At 50.5% G+C, this 24,093-nt stretch overlaps 5 protein-coding genes and 1 non-coding gene across 6 annotated transcripts; 3 read left to right on the top strand and 3 right to left on the bottom strand.

Annotated features, from left to right (window-relative positions):
• The first annotated feature begins 58 nt into the window (after nt 1-58).
• ECM31 (cell wall biogenesis and architecture protein) lies at nt 59-1,700 on the top strand. The gene is made up of 2 exons (XM_062912382.1): nt 59-771; nt 831-1,700. Exons 1-2 carry the CDS (start codon nt 322-324, stop codon nt 1,440-1,442), a joined length of 1,062 nt encoding a protein of 353 aa, XP_062765992.1. The 5' UTR covers nt 59-321; the 3' UTR covers nt 1,443-1,700.
• atg12 (Ubiquitin-like protein) lies at nt 119-2,890 on the bottom strand. Its single transcript, XM_062912383.1, has 2 exons — nt 1,850-2,890; nt 119-1,793 (listed from the first exon to the last, which is right to left on the bottom strand). Exons 1-2 carry the CDS (start codon nt 2,240-2,242, stop codon nt 1,731-1,733), a joined length of 456 nt encoding a protein of 151 aa, XP_062765991.1. The 5' UTR covers nt 2,243-2,890; the 3' UTR covers nt 119-1,730.
• A 266-nt stretch (nt 2,891-3,156) lies between these two features.
• QC763_407470 (uncharacterized protein) lies at nt 3,157-7,290 on the top strand. Its single transcript, XM_062912384.1, has 4 exons — nt 3,157-5,009; nt 5,107-5,534; nt 5,593-6,352; nt 6,415-7,290. The coding sequence occupies exons 1-4, from the start codon at nt 4,956-4,958 to the stop codon at nt 6,604-6,606; spliced, it is 1,434 nt and encodes a 477-aa protein (XP_062765990.1). The 5' UTR covers nt 3,157-4,955; the 3' UTR covers nt 6,607-7,290.
• ICP55 (aminopeptidase) lies at nt 7,266-9,223 on the bottom strand. The gene is made up of 2 exons (XM_062912385.1): nt 8,728-9,223; nt 7,266-8,672 (listed from the first exon to the last, which is right to left on the bottom strand). Exons 1-2 carry the CDS (start codon nt 8,942-8,944, stop codon nt 7,378-7,380), a joined length of 1,512 nt encoding a protein of 503 aa, XP_062765989.1. The 5' UTR covers nt 8,945-9,223; the 3' UTR covers nt 7,266-7,377.
• Nucleotides 9,224-9,240: 17 nt separating this feature from the next.
• DBF4 (Cdc7p-Dbf4p kinase complex regulatory subunit) lies at nt 9,241-12,690 on the top strand. The gene is made up of 3 exons (XM_062912386.1): nt 9,241-10,246; nt 10,312-11,646; nt 11,702-12,690. The coding sequence occupies exons 1-3, from the start codon at nt 9,782-9,784 to the stop codon at nt 11,828-11,830; spliced, it is 1,929 nt and encodes a 642-aa protein (XP_062765988.1). The 5' UTR covers nt 9,241-9,781; the 3' UTR covers nt 11,831-12,690.
• Nucleotides 12,691-13,300: 610 nt separating this feature from the next.
• QC763_0068520 lies at nt 13,301-13,398 on the bottom strand. Its single transcript has one exon. It is a non-coding gene; the product is annotated as a tRNA-His (tRNA).
• Between the last annotated feature and the right edge of the window lie 10,695 nt (nt 13,399-24,093).

Below are 24,093 nucleotides of genomic sequence, written 5' to 3'. Positions count from 1 at the left end.
GGGGTAAGAAACCCGCCCTGTAGTTTTACTGGGCCTCTGGGTGGAGGGCGCCGCAACAAACAAAACTCCAGCGGATTCAAGAGAGATACTCAATTGTACGCAGCAAAAACCATCATGACCCTGCTGATTAAAAACTGCGCGAATTCGCCCCAACCATGCTGATTTTCAGATTCCCAAAAACTCTTCTCTTTCTGTTCTTTGCAGAGGAAAAAAGAGAGCTGAGAAACAACCACCACTTTTTTCCACTTTGAAACAAGACGTCACCGTGCAGCAAGACGCACACGCACACACACACCTCTTCAGTGACAACAAGTACACCCTATGTACCTATCATCACTGTCCTCAGTTGCTCGGAGGTCGTGCGCTACCCTTTCCAGGGGCACACGACCACCACCAACAACACTATTAACAACATCAACACTCAACACCACAACACCCCTGGCCTCTGTATTCCGCCAAAAACATGCATCAAATCAACAAACCAGAAGCAGCTCCCACTCCCCCATGGGCACGCCACCCACCAACCCCCGCAAAAAGGTCACCATCGGTACCCTCCGAGCCATGCACAAGAGGCGTGAGCCTATTACCATGATCACTGCCCATGACTTCCCCAGCGCCCATGTGGCAGATGCCGCCGGCATGGACATGGTCCTCGTTGGCGACAGCCTTGCCATGGTGGCCCTCGGCATGGAAGATACATCAGAGGTTCTTTTGGAAGAGATGCTGTTACACTGTCGATCCGTTGCACGTGCCACCCGAGCTGCCTTTACTGTATGTGTTCTATTCTGGTCCCCTCTACTCTGCAATAGACTGGCTGACATTCCTCCTAGATTGGTGACCTTCCCATGGGCTCATACGAGATCGCCCCAGAACAGGCTCTCGAGACAGCCATCCGGTTTGTCAAAGAGGGCCGCATGCAAGGTATCAAGCTTGAAGGCGGCAAAGAGATGGCTCCCACCATTGCCAAAATCACCAGAGCCGGCATTCCAGTACTTGGCCATGTAGGCCTCACTCCTCAACGGCAGAATGCCCTGGGTGGTTTCAGAGTCCAAGGCAAGACGTCTGACGGTGCTATGAAGGTGCTGGAAGATGCACTCGCCATTCAAGAAGCCGGGTGCTTTGCCATGGTCCTGGAGGCAGTCCCTGCCGAGGTGGCATCCATTATCACTGAGAAGCTCTCTGTTCCAACTATTGGCATTGGTGCTGGAAACGGCTGCTCTGGTCAGGTGCTTGTACAGGTCGACATGACGGGCAACTTTCCCCCTGGAAGGTTTCTCCCCAAGTTTGTCAAGAAGTATGGCGATGTCTGGTCAGAGAGTCTCCGGGCCATTGAGACTTATCGAGACGAGGTCAAGAGTCGGCAATATCCAGCCCCTGAGCACACGTACCCGATTCCAAAGGACGAGCTCGAGGCGTTCGCGGAGACGGTCAAGGATGTGTAAAGAACATTGGGATTTGGGGGTGTTGGATGCTTCGCATGGCGTGGTTGTCCCTTTTGCACTTGGGTTCAGCGTTGTGGTTTATTGTATGCATTGGTGGTAACTGGTTTTCTGTTTGGCCATTTGATTGCATTTTGGCGGATACCATGTTGTGTTGATAGGTAGTTAGGATGCCTTTGGTGCGTTTCATCAGAGGACTCTTCAAATAATACTCAAGGATAATAGCTTCATGCTTTTGACTGGGACACATAGCTCTGTCGCGGTTTCGGTAATGCCAGCATGATAGACTTACTATCCAAACGCAGGAGTAATCGAGTAGGACACATTCAGTCTGTTTTCCGAGTCTTTGAAGCACTGCAGCCCGTAGTGTTAGCAAAGTGTCATGTCGGTGCAAGTCGAGTATCGCTTACCCTCCATAGGTTGCCCACTACCTCGTCTAGTGACGGGGCAAAGGTGCTGTTAATGTAGAGAAACACACTGTCTGTATCCCTGACCTTGAGAGATCTCCTCAGATGGGCTACAACATTCTCAAACTTGTAGCTGCTGGAAACCTTGACCTGCTCTCGAGGTACGACCGGGGCTGCTCCGACAGGCCGGAAACGCACGATGACTTTCTCCTGAGGGAAGGCTCCGGCAGCGGCGAGGGCAGTTGTGGCATCACGGGGCAGGGTCATTAAAACTGTGGATGCTGTCATGGTGAGGGGCAGATCCGGAGAGTCACGACCTTCCAAAACAGGGGATGCTGGTGGTGATGTATTGGTGTCGTCCGTTGTCGGGCGGGAGGGTGAAGGTGAGGATGCCATGTTGGCTAAGATATCGGTTGCTGTTCTCCGCCCTTTGGCTATTTGTTGTCAGAGATGATGGACAAAGCGGAGTGGCGGCTGAGTAACGAGCAAACGGATGAGTATCTGTGTTTTTTGTGAAAGGTTTCCCAAAAGAGGAGTCGTAAGCTTTGAGGTTGTCCAGTGCATCAGGGCAACAAGGCAGCCCCACGATCGATCATCAATCTTGGGATGTGCCTCTTGTGGGGGACCCCACCCCACCATGTGCTATTCTCAGGGTTAGGGTATAGGTGAAGCTGTCAACAACCACACGCTTTGCCGTCCATTTTGACGACAATGGCTTTGGAAATGTCAGCGGGCCGGGCCGACCTTACCAGGTTGGCCGGTTTTGATGTATAAATATCAAATCCACGCTGCAATAGCTCCGCGACGCAAATGGAACGAAATGGCACGGCAATTGCGGCTCCCTGTTTCCATCAGGCTGCCGAATCGCCCGACTTTACTTACCTAGCTAAGAGGTCTTTGCTTTTCTTCTTCTTGCCGCTGAGTAACAAACATGCAACGCAACCTTGACCGCTTCAACACCTCAGACAAATATATATATATATATATCAAGTGGCATCCGATGCTTCCATGACTTCGAGAATATCGTTATTCGTGATGCGGCAGCCCTTGCATTTAGAGCAGGAAAATCCATAGCCCGGCGCAGGTCCAGGCGGGACCAGAACATCCAGCCATGTTCCTTGGAGTTGTCAATATCAGGGTCCAGACCCCGTCAGAACCTTTTGTCGTAGGTAAGGCTGACACCCAGCAGAGGGGTTGCAGCCAATCACAGCACGGCGCCGATCGAGCTACTGCCGGCTTGGCTGGTGGAGAAGCACGCACCCGCAGCCTTCTCCAAGACAAAAAGTGGCATGATTCTGCTCTCAAATCAGCCCAAATCAAAAGAGTCTGCGTCAGAGCTCCAATCCCCCGATTGGCCTCTGGCCGCCTTCCCAAAGCACCCCAGAGAATCCGTAAAGTGTCTGAGTGAATTTCCCAAGCCCAAAAGTCAGGCCATCTCGACAGCAACAGAGATCCAGCAGCCCAATCGGCTTCTAGCAGCAACTCCTAGCGACCTCCTGGAATACCAGGGTGCCACACCCATCGAGATCTTCAACGATCCCAGGCCCCAAGAAGCCATTTGCAGTCTCACTCACTTCACGAGGAGTGTTTGTTGCTTGTGATCACTGATTTTACCCACCTCCCACACGTTATCCCGCCGCCACGCTACCAGCAAAAAAAAGTTACAGCCTCCCTCTGGTGTCCATCTGTCTGTGTGTATCTTCGGCCCGGTTCAACAACACCACCATCCATTTTCACCCTCTCTGGCGTTGCTGCCAGTTGCCGAGACCGAGATCGTCTTCCTGCAAAGTCGTCCGTTACTGTCAGCCCGCCCCTGTCTGGCTCTAATAGGAAAGGAGATTCTGCCACTGGACCGACATTCAGGCTTCCTGATGCTGCTCTTCGACATTACTCGACAAGGGCCCTAGGTACCTCCCATATTCTCCTCGAGCCCATTTCCGACTTCCCGCGCTCTCTCTGTCTGTTTCTTGTACACTTCCTGTACATAGCTCTCTCACACATAGAACCCGACAACATCACCTCCCTCTCGTCAGCTACCGGCCTCCATAAACCGCATCTGGAGCGATACCTTCCGGGCCAGGTACACAGAGGCACTACGCTCGAATACGGATCTCGAAGGACTCGACGCCATAGGCGCAACAGCCCCCCTTTTCACTCGTTATCGCCGCTAAAGTAATACTAGACCTAGCTGGTGTCGACTCGACCGTCACCTTCGTTGTGTATTTTTTTTTTCCCTGTCTTCTTTATCACTCCTATTCCCCTGTTGGAAACCCTTTCCGGACTGCTCGCAACACGGCTACTTGCATTGCAGCATTTGTCCCACGATAATAATTCGCTGTTCGCCACCCTGCATTTCCCTAGAACCCCCGACTGGGACCTCTTAATTCAACCTACCTGTATTTGCCATCTTGTGGTAGCTCCAACAGCCCTTGGCTAGGTGCTGCCATATCCGTCAGTGTTCGTGGTCTTACTACATCTCGTGACTATCGGCACCCGACCCCGACCCTCACCGTCGTCCGCTGCTGTGTTCAACCGCCAGCTCATGAACATCTACCCACTGCTGCGTCTCTGTGGCTGCTGATCTTCTCCTCGGAAACCAACCGCCGCGCCTCAAGCATCCAAGCCAGCCCCCGCGCTCGATTACACAACACACTCACACTCACATTCACACTCAGTCACTCAGTCACTTACCTCACCGGTGATTTCAACCAACTCATTCTGTCGGCGCCTGCGCACCCTTCTTGAACTCCTCCGAAGCAAAGCAACCTTTTCAACCCAATCCAGCAACTTTGCCACTCACTTCGGTCTTGGCACAGATCGCCAAAGTCTGAACTGCGCACCTGCAAGCATCCCGTTGTTCGTCTGGAGGCCAGACAATACCAAGACCGAAACGAGGCTTGGAGTAAGACGCCTCTCGTCTCTCGATTTGGGTAGACCTTTCGGCCTTGCCATCACTTGACGGACAAGACCCCATTTCTGCTGAACAAATTCCCACCAAAAAAAACCGTTGAACTTCTGGACGAAAAGTTTCAACACCAACTGGATCCCGTCCCGGCGACTTCACCCCTTTTCTCTCATCGGCCACGCCAAACGGCATGCACACGCAACCATGGACTCGGACCCGCTAAGACACCTCGAGTTCTTCTCGATGCCCAATAACCAGGTATGACTTTATGAGCACACAAGACACTTTGCTCATCACTCCTTCTGGACCTGACCTGGTGGGCCCTTGGCTCTCTCTTGCTGACACATGGATTCAGACGGTCAACCCGGTCGACCAGCCATTCATGACCAGCACCTCGTCTCAGGCACCACCAATATGGGACACCACCGGTATGGGCCTGGATGGTGGCATTTCTATGTCACCTTCCACAGCACCAACCCCTCTGTCACTGGATTCCATCGCCCAGCCCTCCTCGCTCACCGGCTTCAACAGTATCTCGCCAGGCATTTCTTCCGCATCCCAAGCTTCAGCTCACAGCAGGCAGCCGCGGCCAGTATTACCAGCACGAGGCGTGCGGAGGGACGCCCACGAGCGGAAACGGTCAAGGCTCAGTATGGACGCAACGCCGCTAGATTCTGTGGATTACTGGCTGGATTTCGACAAGGATGAGGGGCTGGCCAGTATTCCCGAGGGCGTTGAGGCTTCTAGACGTGAGGGAGAACTAAGACCACCTGTAAAGCGGAGGTGAGTGTCGGTTGGATGGGCGTAATAGCAGGCAGGGTACAGTGACTGACACGAATAGTTCCAGAAACACTGCGCATGCGGGGGGTAGGCTAAAACACGAGGAGACGATGGACGACAGCGCGTTGGACAATGCTCTCTCGGATGACGACGACGACGATGACGGGTTTTCTTCGATTAATCTTGCCGACCACATGTCCAAGATCGAATCTGCGCCACCACCCGAGGTTCCGCCGCGGGAAGGGCTCTACTCGACGCCGCTTAGCTGGGAACGACCGCAGCCGGGCCTGCGCATGGACTCTTTGATTGGTCTTAACAATCAGGCTTTGAACGAGGCGGAACAGAGGAGGCTAATAGCGATTGCCATGAATCCGGGGTCGAGTATGGGAGGGTTAGGGTCGAATCTGAACTTGAATTTTACGGGATTGAACCCGGGGATGAGCACACCTTTTACGGCAGGGGGTTCGGGTAGTGGAAGTATGGGAATGGGAATGGGCATGGGAATGGGAATGGGGATGGGTGGCGGTACAGGTGGTCCAAAACCAGTGTCACCGCCCCATTCGACGACACCTCACCCGAAACCAGGATCTTTGCACCAGCTAAAACGACAGGGCAGTGTCAGTGACAGCAAGGCCAAGGAGAAGGTCAAGGCAGCAGGAGGGGACCGGACGGCGCATAACGATATCGAGAGGAAATACCGGACGAATTTGAAGGATAAGATCTCGGAGTTGAGAGATGCTGTTCCATCGCTGAGGACGATACCTGAAAATGAGGAAGGGGAGGACCCGAATCAGCCATCGAGGGCGCCTAAAGTCAGCAAGGTGGGTTTAATATCGACCATGATCAGGCTCCTACCAATAAAACTAACCACTACTGCTTGTAGGGTGCGGTCCTGACTAAAGCAACCGAGTACATACACTGGCTCGAGCGTCGAAACAAACAGATCGTGCAGGAACACCGCGAGCTCTCAAGACGGTTGCAGGCCTTTGAACAACTTTTGAACGCGACGGCAAGACCGCAGTACATGATGCCGACGTATAGTAGGACGCTTTTCGATCCGAGAGGGTTCTGTTGACATACAAAAACTATCACCCTCAACATCATCACCAATTAAGCTTTCTTTTATTTCTTCAAGAAACACATTTCTTGTATATACCACTTTTTTTTTGTTCTTTTGTTACTTAATTCCTACTCCCATCAAAAAATTGGCGGCAAAGCGGCTTTCTTTCGTCATCTGTGTGTTTGTTGATTGAAAGGGATGTGGCGTTTTGGGGTGGGAGCATTTACATTTTTTGGAGGAGGGTTCATTTTGGAAGCATGCTTAAAAATAGGGGTTAGGGGGTTGGATGGGTTGAGAAAATTACATGTTGATGTTGGGGTTTTTGGGTCGATTTTCTTTTGGGTTGGACAGGCCAGGTCTTATGCTCGGGCTATCATTGTCTTGGGAACTTCGGTCCCATTTTTCATGATACCGATGATAGTTTACTTGGGATGAATCGCCATGAAGAGAATGGAGAATCGTATCTCACATTGGTTTCTTGGTGTCGTTGAGTCGAGTGGTATGAAAATTGTGTATGTATGCCTTGTTAATGACGGCTCATGATCGGCAAGAGCAAGAGATAGCAGTAATTGGCAAACCGTCAAACTAGGCAGAGCAAGTAAAAGGGGGAGGTCCTTTCTCTGGCTCTGGTGGAGCAGCACCTTGACTTAGAATACCTACCCATGAATCAAATGTTAATATCAAACATGGCCTCTTTGTTTCTACAGCTTAATGCATGTGTCACCTTGCTTTTATTTACCCCCTTTTACATACCCTCATCACCTATCGTACAACAACTACACCACCCTACCTCAGCGCTTCAATATCCTCCACCTCCTTAACCGCCTCAGTCGTCAGCACATGCGGCCCCTCCTCATCCACCGCAACGCTATCCTCAATTCTGACCGCCAACCCCCTAAAATGCTTGGGAAACCTATCATCATCCGGTACATACACCCCCGGCTCCACCGTCACGCAGTGTCCCTTCTTCAACGCCACCGACCGTCCATACCCGGGAACATCATGAACATCCAACCCGACATAATGCCCGACATGATGAGGAAACAGCACATCCATCAGATCCTCCCCTCCCTTCCCCGTCCACCTCTTCGTCCCCGCTGTCAACCCCTCAAACCCCAACAACGCCAGCTGCTCCCTCAACCCATTCTCCGCCGCGCGGTGAATCTCATCTAGACTAACCCCCGCGTTCTCCCTGCACAGCGCCACGCACTGCCTCTGAACGGTAAGCACAGCATTGTAGAGGTCTTTTTGAGCAGGGGAGAATTTTCCAGACACCGGCCAGGTCCGCGTGATGTCAGTGACGTAGTACCCGTACTCACCCCCCGCATCGACCAGCACGGTGGAGTTGGCGGGCAGGTCGGACGTGTTATGCACGTAGTGGATCATGCAACCTCTGCTTGCGCCAGCAACAACAGGGACATAGGCTGGCCCGCTGAGGCCGTGCTGCGTGAAGCCGTAGTCGAGGTAGGCGTGGAGGTCTTTTTCTAGGGTCCAGGGGCGGCGCATGGCCGAGGTAATCACCCTGCCCGAGACCTGGCCGGCGTGGCGCATGGCGGCGACTTCGGCGGGGGATTTTATCGCGCGGAGGGTGTTGACTAGGGTTTGTAAGGGGGAGGTGGGCAGGGAGAGGGATTTGAGGAGGGGCCCGATGTTGGAGGGGGTGGTGAGCGAGGGGGGGATGTCGGTGAAGATTTTGGAGGCGCCGCGGAGGAGGGAGGGGAGGGTGGTGGAGGCGCGGGAGATGTCGTAGCTGTTGTCTGCGTTGAAGACGTCTTCTGCTGCCGAGAGGCCGGACCAGGGGCCGGACCATTGTTCTGCGCGGGGGTCTTTGGGGCGGCAGAAGAGGGAAAACAGATAGTCGTCGGGGCCGGGGCCGGTTTTGCGGATTACGGCGAGGGATTCGGGCTCGAGGAAGCCGGTGAGGTAGAGGAAGTTGGAGTCTTGACGGTAGGGGTAGAAGACGGCGCCGGAGCGGTATTTGAGGTCGGCGGCGGCGAGGAGAGCCACGCCGTCGGGAGGGAGGGAGAGGGCTAGGCGGGAGCGGCGGGAGGCGTATTCGCGGGCGGTGATGCCTTGGGTTACTGAGAGAAAAAAGTTAGTGTATATGTTTGTGAGCGTGTGAGGTTGGTTACATACTTTCGCCTGGTTTGAGAATGTGAGGGTGTGTCTCATAGACGGGTTGGCCGAATTCTAGATCGGCTGCTGAGACTGAGGTGGCATAGTTGCGAAAAGGTTTTAATCTTGCACCGGTAAGGGTGAGGGATTGTTGGAGTGGTCGGTATATTTGCTGTCTATTTGGGGATGAGACCAGATTCAGTTGCCGCAAGGCAGCTCTGCCTCTTGATAATCTCATGATGTCTCTTTTTTTTAAGTGGTCTTGTGAGCTTTGGTGGATGAGATGAGGCTTTGATAGGCGAGAGAGAATTTAGTACATCTCAGCAAAATGAAATCCACACAAAGAACGTGGGCAAATCTCAAAATTCCACACCCAATGCCTTCTCACAACACACTATTCCTCGCAACTCAAGAAATTCTCAAGAATATCTCACAGCCCAGATAGGAAAGCTGGATCTTGAACAATGTCGTCAGATGGGCTGTGCCAAGCTTGAAGATGTCGAGGTTGGCAGTGCCGACAAGTGGCAGTGGATATGCAACTGGGGGGCGTTGCCGTGCGCGACAGAGAGGGACAGCTGGCAGCCGCGTCGGTGGACCCAAGTTTGTTGTGCTGAACTCAAAGTGGGCTTAGTCGCGGGAAAAGCTTGGACACTGATGTTGACTTGCCGCTGCTTTTGAGATTGCGCAACCTTTTCCACACACACCGAGAAACGCCCCAGTTGCCGACACACCTTCACTTTGATAGACCTTGGTTTGAAGACTGCTGCCGGGCAATCTTTGAGCCATTGAAGGTCTGTGGTGTTTCCTCATCCATCCCTCCAGCTCCAGGGCTTTTCTCAAGTCCTCAACTCCCAACGCGTCGCCATTTTCCGGCTCCATCAGTCGACGCGTCCATTTTTGGTGTGCACGCACGTCCACACTCCAGCCCGCGTTGGACGGTCGTTGCTGCCAGCACCCAGCCCCTCCACATCCGGCTCGCACTCGCACAAGACCGCGACCACGACCGCCCTTTTCCTTCCCATACCTCCCCTAACATCAGACAGACTGCCCCTTAGCATGTTGAGTGGGCTTTCGTATGGCCGCAGTATCTCTATCGCCTGCCCCCTTCCACCAGCTCTCTGCCATGTCGACCGCCAGGAGAGTTCCTCTTTCGAATAATCCCAATGTCGCCAATTCGCCTATGCGTACCTCGGCCGCCCTCAATGGTGCCAAAAAGGTTCGCTCCCATGCCGAGCTCCTTAGGGAGGAGCCTTATGGCCAACCTCCACCAGCAAAGCGCCAGATGATCGAGCGCGGTGTCGCATCCCCCAGCCGAACGAAACCATCCCGAACTATCGTCCACAGAGGAACCACCACCCGCGCTGCTGTCACCACCTCGCAAAAGACTTCACAGGGAGCCGTTGAAAAGGCTTCTCAATTGGAGCTCGCCGAGTGGAGGGCCACCTACAGCGCTCGCTTCCCAACCTGGGTCTTTTACTTTGAGAGTGTTCCTGATGAGCAGCGGTCCAGATTGGCCAAGCGGGTCACTAACCTTGGTGCTGTAAGTGATGGTGTTTGAGCCTCGGATCAGTTGAGCCTGAGAGACTAACGTGCCACTTGGAACAGCGCGAGGAAAAGTTCTTCTCGATCGATGTGACTCACGTTATCACCACCCGGCCGATCCCCCGTGCCGAAAAAAACTCGGCCCACGATCAGGAAAATGCCGCCGAATCCCATGGCTCCGAGCAGCCAAAGACGATAGACCCATCGCTGTTAAATCGTGTTGCGGAGGCACCTCCTGTGAGGAGGAAGCTTGTGTTTGATACGAGTCGGAGGATGCCAGTCCCAGGGCAGGATGCCAAACCACAAAAGTCACGCAGCACAGACATCTTGCTCCGCGCTCAGGACATGAAAATGAAGTTATGGTCGGTCGACAAGCTCACGAGATTTCTTGAAGCATTGGAGGCGGAGCCGCACAAGAGCACCAACCATGGCCGCACAGGGACCGGCAAGACGACGGATCGATCTAACCTTCGTCAACTTCTTCAGCAGGAGCGGGTACATGGCCCGTCAGATCGTGATCCGACGGTTGCTACCAAGGAGATGCATCACTTCAAGGGCCCGTATATCTACATTTACGATATGGAAGAGAAGACGAAACCGGTCATGGCCCGCGAATATGCCAAGGTTGCCGATAAGAAGGATGGAGAGTGGCCGCAGTTCCGTGTAGCTTCTGCTGGCCGGTGCCCATTTGTGCAGGATTATGAGGTCCCAGAAAAGGAGAACCGTGAAAAGACGAAAGCAAAGGAGCGCGCCGCCAAGGCAGCTGCCGCCGAAAATGCTGCCAAACTTCAGCCTCCAGAAGTGCCAGCACCCAAGCCCGCTACAGGAAAGCGGACTCTCGCCGTGATGGAAGACGGGCAAAACAGAGGCACCCCGCCAGTCGCCGCGGCTGATGCGTTGGATCGATCTAGGGTTTCCAACCCTCCCCAGATGGAGTTCCGTACCCAGAACGCCTTTATGAGCCATGCAAAGGCAGGCCGTCTCCTTGCTGGCGAGCCCGTTGCGTCTGGTCTCCAGCAATCTGCCGTAACATCGGCCATCCGCTCCCAGATGATCTCCTCCACTAGTGGTGTGCTAGGTGCCAAGGCGGGCACCAGTAAGGAGATCCACGGGTTGCAACGTAAGGTGCTGGCGAAGGCCGGTCCCCCTGCTGTGTCCCAGGACTTGAGCTCGCGCCGCATGGCTGAGATGAGCCACGATAGCACCACGTTTGTCCGGTCTGCGAGTGCTAGCAGAGCTACACACCGCAAGCTCGAAACTGTCGATGAAGAGGAGGCGGCGAAACAGAGAGAGAAGTTGCGTAGAACAGTCAGTTTGCCCGTTGCACAAAGACAGAAGCGTGATCCCAAGCCAGGGTATTGCGAGAACTGCATGGATAAGTTTGATGATTTTGACGAGGTAAGTATTTTATTATGATGTTGTTTTGCTGTGAAGCAATGCTGACGCAACCTAGCATATTCTTACCCGCAAGCATCGCAAGTTTGCAGAAAATGACGATAACTGGGTTCAGCTCGATGCCCTCCTCGCGCTTCTCAAACGCCGTCCCCGTCACAGACACGAAGTTGACAACGACGAGTGGTAATTTGGTTCACACTCTCATTTCGTTCCGCGCTCCTCCTCCGCGTGATACCCATTTCTGTCTCGATCCTCTTCTTCGCATATGGCACATCTTGGGCCTTTCTTTATGGGTCTTGGGTTGGGTTTCTCTTATCTCCTTTCTTTCGACGGGCTTGTGATCGACGACTCTAACATTTGCATGGGGCGCGCTGTCTATCTCATCCGCAAGAGACACCATTGGTAGGAGGCAACAATAACGTTACGAGCATATCTTTCAAGAGGGGGGGTGGGGGGGTATAGCAAGCCAGGGTGGGAAGGAGTGAGCGGGTGTTATGTGGAATTTTTTTGGCTTGTGATGTTTGACTTATCTGTAGTTGGTGTTTGGGTTGGTTGGCTGTCCCCCCTTTTTTTCGTTTTTTGTTATCCAACTGGTCAATTTGGTTTGATCGGTTCGCGCGGTTCGTGTCCAGCAGTTGACGGGACAGAAAAGGGGGCAATCATTATCACGGGAAGAGGAGAGGGGCGCATGAGACCAGACGACGGGATTACTATGGCAGGCCTTTTGCTCTGCTCATTGGGCTTGGCTTGCCGGTTGTTGGATGTATTGGGAATGAGCTTGCCCATTGTTGTTGAGCGGACAAAACAAAAAGGCAGAGGGATAGGACGGTGACGGAATAGTAAGGAAGCCAGATGATGCTGTCGATTGATGATGGGTTGACAGCGAGGAGACGAGAAAGACTTTTGGAGGCTGCGGTGGTTGCGCGGCTTGGAAAAAGGAGGTCTCGTCGAAGATGGGTTCCGCAACTTACTATCTATATATTATGCTTTGGGCATGTGTATAACTGTATGCTAGGATTATGACAAGGAATTAAAGGGATTACTGTATGTTTGGATCGTCTGAGTGCTTTGTGTGATGTGTTGGAGGTTGCGCCACGTTGTCATGAATCTTTCCAACTCTGAGGTAGGCATCCCTTTAGATTCAAGCTATGCCATCATGGTCTAGAGACAGGCCCGAGGTCAACCAACGTTCAGTATCAACCGTCGTGTTTCGCCATCCCAAGATAGGTAGTTCGCTGCATTTTGTGATACCCGTCTTCGGCGGTTGGGAAAATGGGTTGCCCCTTACAAGTGTCATCTAGTTGCGGTAGTTGGAAAAGTCTTTTCCACAATAAAATGATTCACCATGAAGTCTGCCGTTTTGTCCATCCAGCATGCCTTGGTTCTAGCCATCGATAGAGAACACATAGGAAGGTAAGATTGATCATCTTGTTCTCCAAAGCCCCTGGGCTTCCCATTCGATGCTCTTTCAGCTTCCTCCTGCTTGTTGGCTATGGAGTAGGTAAGAGTCATGCGTCACCTCCCTCTTCCCGGTCGGTCCAGTTTTATGGCATTGCTGAACGCAAAAGTAAAAGTTCTCACTGATGTGAAAACAAAAACGGAGAGAGAGAGAAAAAAAAAAAAAAGGCTAATGTGAGGCAGAATTGCCAAAAGATATTGGGCGACCCCGGAATCGAACCGGGGTTTCTTCGGATCGTATGTGATGTTCTTGCGAACAACCACAACGAAGCGTCCTGACCACTAGACTAGTCACCCGGTGAGGTATTACTGGTTGATGGTAGGAATAATGGAAGATGGGTATATGTAAGGGTCCGGCTAAGGACAGGCGCATTGTTTCCCTGATGATAGGCAGCTAGCCACATCTGGGAATAAGGCTCCACAAATGACCTTTAAACTCTCATAAAAGTCTCTAAGCATTACTATAGCCGCAAAACGTGGATAAAAACAAGTGTGTATCATGCAATCTATTCCTTTTCTACATCTCTTTATATTTTATCACTTACTTATGCGCTTTAAAGTAGGTAGCTTATGGTAAAGGTTGTGGCAAAAGTTGTGGTGAGGGTTGTAATGAGATAAAAGTAGTGGTAAGAGTGGTAGTATAAGGGTTATTAGTAGATGCATTATTTTAAAATTATAGTTTAAGTAAGCTTGCATTTTTGAGGCTAGTTTTACAATGTTTTTAGTTGATTTGATATTTAAGAGCTTTTGCAAGAAAGCCTTTTATTTTAGTAAGCATGCCTGTCTTCAGGAAAAAATAATGCCTGCTCCTAGCAAGGCCCCATATGTAAGGTAAAGTTGTGTGTGTAGGTTGAGTGGGGTTTGGGGTTGAAGGTTGTGTATGAAGTAAGGTTAAGTGTGGTGATGCAAAGTTAACGCCTCTTCATCTGCAAAAAAAAACATTTGACTAGTTGAATGTAATAGAAGGACTTGAGGCCTCTAAAAAACTTGTAAGAATAATTGCAATTTGGAGGGGTTGTTAGCATCGTGTTGTAGTGATAGGAGATGTGCTCTTCCAGGTGGTTTCCGAAGTCGACTAGGTAGGTTCGCATATGAGAACTCAAGATTGTTTGGCTGACTCGAAGAAAAAATCAAGGATAAACTTTGGATGGGTCCGTCCATGGTAGAATTCAGATATGAAACAATCTGCCTGTTGTTTGCTGCCGTCTTTCTTAAAACTTGTGGACATGATGACTGACTTAAAGGTCGGCAAGCTCACAGCGGTGGCAGTGGCTACGGCAAGGAACACTGAGAACTTCCAAGTGGGAACTCATTACAAAAAATAAAAGAGTAGTAAATATGATAAAGAATAATGATAAACAGATCTGTTGTACATTCACTAGTAATTTGGGCACACCCGTAAAGTTAGTGTGCTTTGCTTTTAAAGCGATTCACCACTCACCACCTCCCACACTCCACAACTACTTTAACCCCTTTTCACCCCTGATTCCCTTATTTATTTTGCTCTCTCCCCTCTGTTGCCACAGCAAGCCTCCCCAACCAATCCCAACCTCCCCCCTCCCACTAAGCTTGGTACCCACCTAAATAATTCCTTGCTCTGACCTGTCTACTTCTCTGACACTTCCTTATCCCGACCTGTCATGTCCTCACAATGTAAGACCGGACAGAAGCAACACCCATCAGCAGATCCCCCATCCCCAACAGCACAATAATGCCGTGTCACAATTTCTCCCTTTCAAGATCGGCACTTCCCACACTTGGCCCAAACCTGGTTCCGGCAGGCTGAGTACCAAGGAAGATGCCCTAGTCACAGGGGACCCAGCCAGTCATGATGACGGGACTAGACAAGAAATTGGGGGTCACCGGACCTGCAGAAATGGTTACGAGCTTATTCTCTTCAGGGGCCGGTTTTCTGGGGGAGGTACTTGGAGAGACTTGTCGGCTACGGTAGGTACCTGGGCAGTACTAGATGTAAGTAGTGCGGTCGTCCCACGCAAGGCTGAGGGAAGTTGTCGTCCCAACAAATGAGCCCAACTACGCTCTCGATGTAAATAGGTAGTGTGTACATCCAACCTACCACAAAGTGATGATGAAAGCCATCATCGGCGATTGACTCCCAAACCCCCTTGTCTGATGAGGTGATCATCATTCTCACCGGTGAAGAAAACTTGCTTCCCCCTTCTGCACGCTCCCATGTGTGATTAGATTGACAGGAACCCGCAGCCTCATGATAATTCTGACAATGGGTATCTCATAGCTAAATGTCAATGTCAAGTCCATATCCCTGTCCCATGCCCGGCCCTTTCTGCATTCTTGCCCGACGAGAATATTTCGAAAGAAAAAAAAAATAAGCACCAACCCACGCCCCATGACGTCGGCTCCCGTCGGGCATTCCTGTCGTGACCGTGGGGGCGGTTGTCCTAGTAGCACTTCCTTGGCTGAAAACATCTGAGATTAAAAGAGCAGCAAAAAAAGACCAACTTCCTCATTAGGAATATCCCACAGACTGACTGCCTTGTCTTGCTTACCCCTGAGTAAGAAAAGCGGCTACGCAAGGGGGGGTTGAAGAAAGAAAAAGTCTAGATGCCGATGTTCACTTGCATGATGCACTCTTTCACTAAAGAAAAGAAAAGAAAGAAATTTACGTTTGCCGCCGCCGCCAGTCTCAACTTTGACGACGGCGTTGATGAATGAATGTGCTGTAAGAAAACCCCCACACTCTGCCCAGAGAAAACTGCCGCCCCGATGCCGGTGGGCAACAAACCCGTCATTCACAGGGGTCCGGAAGACTCGGGTCCAGCCCGGGCCTGCCGTGTCCTGTCATCAAAATTTTTCTTCCTTCTCCCTCTACAGTGCAAACAACTTTTCCCTCTAGCCCGTAAACATTGAAAATAGGATCGGGTATTACCTAACTATTCCCCGTCATCAAATATCCCCGGCCGTCATCACGTTAATCTTAGTCATTACCCGTCAAACTTGCGGAGGGGAAAAGCTGGGTACACTTTCGGCCCCGATTCAGCGGAGCCCCCGAGTTTATTGTCTATCCACATTCTGTGCGAAACCCGAAGCTTTTGTCAACGTCAGCCGGCCTGTGGGACATTAGACGCCGAAGCGGGGCGCGGTGGGATATAGTGTACATAGACAAAGCGGGGAGCAGTTGTTCGTGACAAATTGCCTGCCGGTGGAAGGAAATTACCGTATAAACTCGAGAAATCCATCTTTTCTCCTCAGCTAAACCTGCTTTTATATATGGGACCTATATCAGCTGAGCCAATTGAACTGCCTTCCGGACTTTTTATAGTTACGCATTGGTAAAAGTTCGGCTAGTTACGCTAAAAACTCTATAAATACTAGCTGTAAGTAAACCTATAAGTAAAAAAATAAATAAACTAAATCTATTTATTTTAAAATATACAACGCTATTAATAAATGTTTAAAAATAAATTTTATATTTAATAATACTACATACTCCATAAATTATAGATTAATAATAAATAAAATTTAACTATTAGCTTACAATAAAAAAAACCTAATAAAGAAATTTAACTATGTATCAATTTTTTTTAAAAAAAATATAACTAGATAAATTTACATATTATTTTCTAAAAGTAATTATATTTTTAAACCATTTTTCTAAAATTGTCATAATATTACTTACTAATAATCTTACGAGAATAACTTAACTTTTACTTATAATTATCAACATTATAACTGTCTAATTAAAAAGTCCAGTTAAAAAGCTCTTCGAAAAGTTTCTTAAAAGGCTTTATAAAGATAATCTCAGAGAAAAATTCTTTAAAAAGCTTTTCATAATAATTTATAGTGTAAATACCAGAGGCGTACAAAAGTAATGTTTTTAAGAAAGTCTTTAGTAAAAGAAAATATAGTATGACGAACCCCTATCCAGAACCTCTGAAAGGGATATCGGTTGAAGGCACTTCTGAATAATCCTGGTTCGGTGCAGCTAAACAGTGCACAACAAGATGTCTCAATGTAAACACTAGATGCCGTGAATACAACTTGAATTGCATACTGCCGGACTGTCTATCTACACCAGCTAGTTCCTCCGTATATATAGACCTCTATCTTTCAGGTACCTCCGTACCTAGCTTACCACGCTCACCAGTGAGCCTGGTGAGCCGGCTCACTTCTGCCAAGAGTGAGCGCCCCACTGTCCTGCAGGTCCGTCGTTTCCTTCCACCCGATTGGCCATCACGACCGGCTGCAGTCTCCATCCTGCCTTACTATACGGTTGGTCTGTGACATATAGAGTTATCTAAAAGAGTTAATTTTTTTATAGAAATAATAATTAAGGTATGTTATTAAACATTTTCCATTATTGTAAAAGTAAAAAACTCAATAAACAAAATTATAATATAATATAAAAAGCAATACAAATTAAAGTGTAAAGTAATTAAAAAAAATAAGAAGCTCTAAAAATATTATTAAAGTAAGGCTTTTTAAACTATAATTAGTGAAAGTTTTAAACTTAGTTTGATTCCCTTAACTATAGCTTAAAAATTTATAATATTTAGCTTCAGTACTTTAGTCGTTATATATTATACTTTTAAATATACAAAACTTAATATTTAAATTAATTAAGAGGTATTTTATTAATACAATTCTATATAAATAACCTAATTAATAAATTTAGGTAAATCCACTTATTTTAAAGCTATGTATAACTCTACGTAGTAGTATTAAAATAATAAAAACAAATTATAGTAGCAGTAAGCTAAAGCATCAAGTGGGTAGCTGTAGTAGTTTAATACTAAAAAAGAGTGAAATATTAGTCTATAAAATAGTAGCTTGAAAGGTAGTTTGATTGACTCGGTTGACACAGGTCCCATATATAAAAACGGGTTTGGCTAGGGAAAAAAGACATATTTCTCAAGTTTATACGGTACTACAACTAGGTAGATTTGTTGGCAGCTGGTGATACTATGACCCCCAAGAGAGACAAAACCTACGCATAGTGGTATGGTCCTCCGCGGAAATGCATAGTGCTCTGATCGATCAGGGGTAAGATTCAGCAAGTTTTCCTGCCCAGCTATACGAATAGCAACAAACTACTATTGCTGGGAAAACGCAGCCGTTCCCCCGCTGAGGTGGCCAACGACATTGTATTGGAGGGTGGGAAAAAAAGAGCCGGGACTCATCGAGCGAGACAGAAGCTCCTCCCCCGCTTCTTCCCCCTCTCCTCCCTCTCCTGCAGGCCATGACAAAGTGCTTCCGGATTGTGTTTAGCTCCCGCTTTCCCGCCCTCGTGAAAATGTGCGTATTAGCAGACACTACTGCGATGTATCGAATAGTTGAGACGGGTTGTCCTGACAGCGTTTTGCTGCATCGCCCTGCAAACTGCACGCCGGTGGAGCCTCCCATGCGAATGGCAAAATTTCTGCGCGACCCGTGACAGCAAGCTGCAGATTCCTTTTGCAGATGCATTTTGGGCTGGCTGAAAAAAAAGGTCCTTGCTCTTCCCCGACTCGATGACTTCCATGAGAGGGCGTTGTAAAGAGTGGCGGTGTATCCTCGATTGTTGGCACCACATACCTAGGCACCCGCTGCTCTGTGAATCCTGCCGATTCTCTATGTCCGGACCGGTGTGTGTGTATACAATAACCTTGGCCAAAGGGAGCTAGTGGTGTGATGCATTTGCATCAATGACCCTTGGGGAGCACCATGGGTGCGTGGCCATGGTGGACTTTCCTTGGAAAGCTGATCTGATCAAGGTCAACCGTACACATGCACTGTGCAGCTCTGTAGCAGTACCCCAGAATCGCGGCATGGTTGGCAATAGTGATCAACAGGACTTGCAGCTGTCAGACATGGGAAGACTTGTGAGGTCTGTCAAGAGGGATTGGTGAACTTGCAATTTTGCTGGCTTTACGGTGAAACCTCACGTCGCCGAACGACGTGTCACTGGCCTCCCGCTCGGTGTGCAGCCGCGTCCCAGGTTAGGCAACCCTTACATAAGTCCGGCCTGACGACCTGTCATCCATAAATGTATTCTCTGACCGGCGTGGGTAGCTGTTGGGTAATGTGCAGAAATCGAATTGACAAAGTGAATTGGGTTCAAGTGCAGTCAACCGAAGAGATCAGCCTGGATGTGACAGACCAGAGGTGTTTCTGAAAATCTTAGAGCAACAACCAGCACGCAACAGATGCCCAGCGTCAATAACGACGTACCTGGAATAGATGCCAAGACGTAAAGAATTCAAGAAAAAGCTGAGCCATGCTTCTTCAGGCGAGGCCCAACCGGGCAAAGGAAACCCAGCGTACTCCGTGCCTGATACATTACTCTCCTGAGAGGCAACTGGCCTAGGTCTCGACCATGACTGCTCCCATGACAGAATGTTCGCTCGGTCTAAAAGAACAATGTGTTTCCCGAGTCCGCTGGTAGCCCGAGATTACGATATATCAGCTGATACTTATGTTGGCGGTGGTACAAGGTCCAAATTCTTTCCGAGTGAAGTCTTGTACAACATCTGATGGTGGGTTGGGTTAGGGCTCAGAGTAAGAGGCGTCCTGTCTCGGTGGTCGTCGGATACTGGCGTTCCCGATGTTCGTCGTTCTGTGATCCGGTTCGTGTAAAAACTGAGCCATCGGATGAGGGAGGCGGGCCGCCCTGGTCAAATACTTTTTGGCCACACCAGATGTCAGCCCGGACCCAGACTGCCACGTGGAATCGAGTCTTGGTTGCAGAGGAGAGGCGGCCAAGAGGTTGAGGAATCCTACCCTGCATCACATGGGCCTCAACCTACTCTAGTCATTTTGGACATCTTTGACTGGAGGACGTCCAAGCCTAGAGCATTCCCCGCGTCAGCGTAGCCAATAAAGGTGAAGAAATGGCCCGTCAAGGTGTGGGTGATGCCTCCTTTGCCCCAGGGGCGTCCTCCATCCTAGCGGTGCTGCGGTACATGGCTCGTGCCTCTTTCTAACCTTGTGACCGAACGACTGATTCCCAGTCAGCCAATTCCATCCCTTCTAGCAACCCAAGATCGAAAAAGCTGCATACGGCTAAGCAGAGCGGGAGGTCTGTCTCGGCCGGGAAGACCGATCATATTGTGTGCCCGAGGCAACAAGGTGGACAGACAAGCCATCACCAAAGTATGTATGACATTGCTCTTTTCTCCCATTGGCCTGCCGAAGACTAGTGATGCTTTGACTCCGCAAGTGAGGGTATACGCTATGAGTTGACGGCCAACGAGGGATTGGAAGCCTTTGTCGATAGGCGAAGACCAATCTCTAGTCTCTTGGAATGGACCCAAGGTCGATCCATCTCGGCAGCTTGAACTTGGTGGTTCTGGGCCACCATCGAAACAACCTAAGAAACTGATTAGCTCGTCTAACTCTTGCAATCTGATTTCTAGTTGGCGAAGGGTCGCCACAGGCAGTGTATGACGAGCCTTGCATGGCAAGGTGAGATCGGTGAGATCGTGGGGAAACCCTGACAGCCCCAGAGTTGGAAACGCCACGTCCAAAAAAAGGGCTGATGCATGTTCCATCGGAGGAATTTTCCTAATGTATTTGCGAACAAGAACGATTCATCTAGGAGTGCTCGAAGGGCTGCGTAACAAAAACGTAACAAAAAGAGAGCGAGGCCAACCCGCTCTTTTTCCTTGATTTCTCCTGTCGGCATGAACAAGATAGAAACAGACATACAAAACGACACGGCGTTTTGCTCCAGGTACTCGGTTCTTGGTACATCACCGGGTACTGCTCCAGAATTCTGACTACCATCAGCGTAAAAGCCAGTCTGGTTAATCGGATGCTAACACATCAGAAGAATTCTGCAGCTCAAAATGGGCACAACCTGTGAGACAGGTGACCATCCAGTCTCAGGCACTCCGTTATCCCAGACCGCCGGATCAACCGTCAACAATGGTGGCTTGCATCTCGAGGTGTTGGTGATGATGGTTGCCTGTCTTGGAAGGCCGCTGGATGACAGGACTTCGCGGTTGCACGACCTTGAATTGGAAGGAAGTTGGAAGTTGGTGTGAGTGACGCACTGTATGGATCCATCCCACGGCACAGTGGGTCATTGCTTCGGTCTGAGGGAGTGTTTAGGCGAACGTGGGGGGTCAGAACCTCCGGTCCGGGAATTTCACCCTCACGGCAATTGAACGTCAACTCATCAAGAGCCAACGCCACCACAAGCTCAATATCAGATCTCAATCGTACCTCGATCTTCTGTGCCTATATCTCAATCTTCAGATATCAAATTGTACATTCAGCGGAACAAACACTCCCACCTGGCAACCCGTTCTGCAAAGCTTCGGCTTAGAAACCGATCCAACCCTAGTCACGCGATCTTCGTACCCTCGTACCCCGGCTGTGTGTGGGTCCTGTCTGGCTGCATGAAATACCTCCACAGTGCAAGCTGATATTGACTTCCACACTGGCCTGGTACGTTGTCTTGATGAAGGGAGGAATAGAATAATTTGCTCCGCGAGTTTCGAATTGAAAAAGTATGTTTGAGCTAGCCAACATCTAGACAGCAATTGGACAGACAGACAACCGCCGGGACTCCCCACGCCGCGATTTCGGAGCGACCCCCACCAAACCGATGGCCCTTGCAAAGTGCCAAAGATTCAGAACCGAGCTGTTGGAACGTGGAGTTTCAGCCCAGAGTGCGGGAGGGCGAGTTGGGGGTCTTCTTTTCCGAAAAAAAAACCACCCGACCACTTCCCCCACATCTTCCCCATCGACAACATCCCATCACAGTGGATATCCTGATACGTCCTCTTCCTGTCCCCCGCTTACGGCAGGTCGTTTATTCCTACTACGATCCATTGCGATTATTTGAGGATGACACCAACCAAGACCTTGCAAGACCAAAGGCAACGTCAGCCACCTGCCCTCACAGCTCTAATGCAGACCGAAGGCCCACCTCGCTGTCGAAAAAGTGTCAGGTGCCCCTCCAAGAACCCCTCACTGCCCCTCCATGGGCGCGTCGTTGCACCCCAATTGATCCAAAAACAGCCAGACGCAGCACCCGCCATTTGCTATGGACGTCGTCTGGCCGTGCCTCATTGGCGCCAGCAACGAGTCCAAGGGTTGGCCAGACCGAATGGGTCTCCCAGTGCAGACGGGCCGCTGAGTTGTCGATTGCTCTGCTCCTCAGCCAAAGGGCTACAGTTGCACCCCAGCGTGCCACCGGTGTTTATATCGCTGAGCACTCGAAAGACAGATCGCATGATTAGCCTCTTGTTGCATCCCTTGCTGCTGCTGCAAGGCTGTCCTGATGACCTCGAGCTGGACTGCCAGCCGTGATGCTGCTAACCAGTCGACATTCGCCAGCATCGTCGTCTCGCCATTTCCCAATCAGGCTTTCCGAGCGGCGCACATCCGGGAATGGCGCATCGCAAGCTTGGACCTGGCAGTTGCTGTGCACCAGTTCCGTGGTTGAGCCTCTTTGGACCGCCGCCGCTGTCGTCGACAGACGCCGGTAGGTACAGTGCCGTGGGGAGGTCGAAAGGGCCGGCCCATGATGTAACACCAACTACAAGGCCAATTACTGGGTCAACGAGCCAATAGGAACCGCACCACCAAGCTTTTGCCCGGTGCTCCACGATACTGTAGATGAAGGACCTCGAAGGGCAACGGGACCGCGGCAAAAGATATTGGGAAACACTTAGTCGATATCTATTCGGCAGAATTTCTGACCCATGCAGCAGACGCCGTGCTCCCAACATAACGTAGTAGATGCAATTAGCAACAGCTGGAACCTCTTCTCTATCTGGGACAGCGAGAAGTCCGCACTGCAACCTGTTGCCGCCAATGCCACACAGCAAGTGTGCACGAGGACACGGCTGTCCCCGCGTGAAATGCTACCGTGGTGCCCGTTGAAATATGGTCTCAATTGAAAGGATGATTTACATCTCGGAGCAGGTCTCGTTGTCAAGCAGCATACGTGGAATTTCACCACACGGCCACATAACTAATCAATTCGCGTTGGCAGGACAAGAATCGATCTTGCAGTGGACACCTGATCAGCCTAGAGATATCGTGTAAATGTCGTCGACAGGGCACTTTGGGATAGGATCTTACCTGGCTTTTGGCTCTTCATACTGACCTTGCTTGCTCGCCCTCGGGACCCGAGGCAACAAAAGACACCGGACGAGGCTTAAAGGCGTCTGGCGCCACCCGATGTCATAGGTGCTGACCAAAGGTGTGGTTGCCCGGCAGATGCACCTCGTCCAAGTAGGAAAAGGGGTTTCTCTCTCTCTCTTCTCTTTCATCAAGTTCGGCGGTAGAGGCTCCTTTGCATAACTGCCTGTCATACACTGGCACACAGATGGATGTTCTGGAAACTAATTCTCCGCATCGATACCGGCCAGAGGTCTGTCTATCCCAAGGCCCAAGGGAAGTATTTCCCGCCTGGGACTAGCGCCTTGACCATGCCCTGACCATTTCCCTGCCGAGACTCTAGTGGTACCCGGTCAGGTTTGGCAAGCTAACCCCCACACAACACCCGCAAATCATTCGCTTCTCCAGATCCTGGGACCGCTGGGCTCCAGAAACACCCCAGGTTTTGCTCCTGGGGGCAGCCCGTCAGTCCGCACTGTGCTCAGGTACATGGTCGGGCGAGCCAAGAAAAGTGACCATTGACGAGCCCATCATCCTTGTCGACGACGCCGAGTGGGCGTGCCATATGGTCTTGCGCAACAAATCATAGCCCGCCAATTCGAAGTCACTTCATGGCTCAGCTTGCTCACATCCAGCGCGGTTTGGTCAACGATCAGTACCTCGGGGTTGGTGCCCTCGCAAGTAGCTAGTATCCTGGGCGTTTTCTGCAGCAGGCGTCCGAGACGACAGTCAGAGGAAAAGGAAAGCCCATAATCATCACCGCCCTGGGACATCGACCCATCCATGAGCCATCCGTCACTGGGCCCCCATTCCCTGCCTCATCTCTCTTGGCCTTGACCAACTCTCCACCAAGCGGATCCCATTACGATCAGCCTCTACATACATATATCAGCCTCCTCC

This window comes from Podospora pseudopauciseta, chromosome 4 (genome assembly GCF_035222475.1).
Source record: "Podospora pseudopauciseta strain CBS 411.78 chromosome 4, whole genome shotgun sequence".
Lineage (NCBI taxonomy): Eukaryota > Fungi > Ascomycota > Sordariomycetes > Sordariales > Podosporaceae > Podospora > Podospora pseudopauciseta.
This window is presented reverse-complemented; position numbering and strand designations above follow the sequence as displayed.

Excerpts from the sequence above, each read along its gene's own strand:
- ECM31 (XM_062912382.1), top strand. The coding sequence starts at position 322 with ATGTACCTATCATCACTGTCCTCAGTTGCTCGGAGGTCGTGCGCTACC. Across the intron at positions 772-830 it reads CCACCCGAGCTGCCTTTACT|ATTGGTGACCTTCCCATGGG; the intron begins GTATGTGTTCTA and ends CATTCCTCCTAG.
- atg12 (XM_062912383.1), bottom strand. The coding sequence starts at position 2,242 with ATGGCATCCTCACCTTCACCCTCCCGCCCGACAACGGACGACACCAAT. Across the intron at positions 1,794-1,849 it reads TAGTGGGCAACCTATGGAGG|TGCTTCAAAGACTCGGAAAA; the intron begins GTAAGCGATACT and ends TACGGGCTGCAG.
- ICP55 (XM_062912385.1), bottom strand. The coding sequence starts at position 8,944 with ATGAGATTATCAAGAGGCAGAGCTGCCTTGCGGCAACTGAATCTGGTC. Across the intron at positions 8,673-8,727 it reads CATTCTCAAACCAGGCGAAA|TAACCCAAGGCATCACCGCC; the intron begins GTATGTAACCAA and ends TTTTTCTCTCAG.
- QC763_407470 (XM_062912384.1), top strand. The coding sequence starts at position 4,956 with ATGGACTCGGACCCGCTAAGACACCTCGAGTTCTTCTCGATGCCCAAT. Across the intron at positions 5,010-5,106 it reads TCTCGATGCCCAATAACCAG|ACGGTCAACCCGGTCGACCA; the intron begins GTATGACTTTAT and ends ACATGGATTCAG. Across the intron at positions 5,535-5,592 it reads AGACCACCTGTAAAGCGGAG|TTCCAGAAACACTGCGCATG; the intron begins GTGAGTGTCGGT and ends TGACACGAATAG.
- DBF4 (XM_062912386.1), top strand. The coding sequence starts at position 9,782 with ATGGCCGCAGTATCTCTATCGCCTGCCCCCTTCCACCAGCTCTCTGCC. Across the intron at positions 10,247-10,311 it reads GGGTCACTAACCTTGGTGCT|CGCGAGGAAAAGTTCTTCTC; the intron begins GTAAGTGATGGT and ends CACTTGGAACAG. Across the intron at positions 11,647-11,701 it reads AGTTTGATGATTTTGACGAG|CATATTCTTACCCGCAAGCA; the intron begins GTAAGTATTTTA and ends GACGCAACCTAG.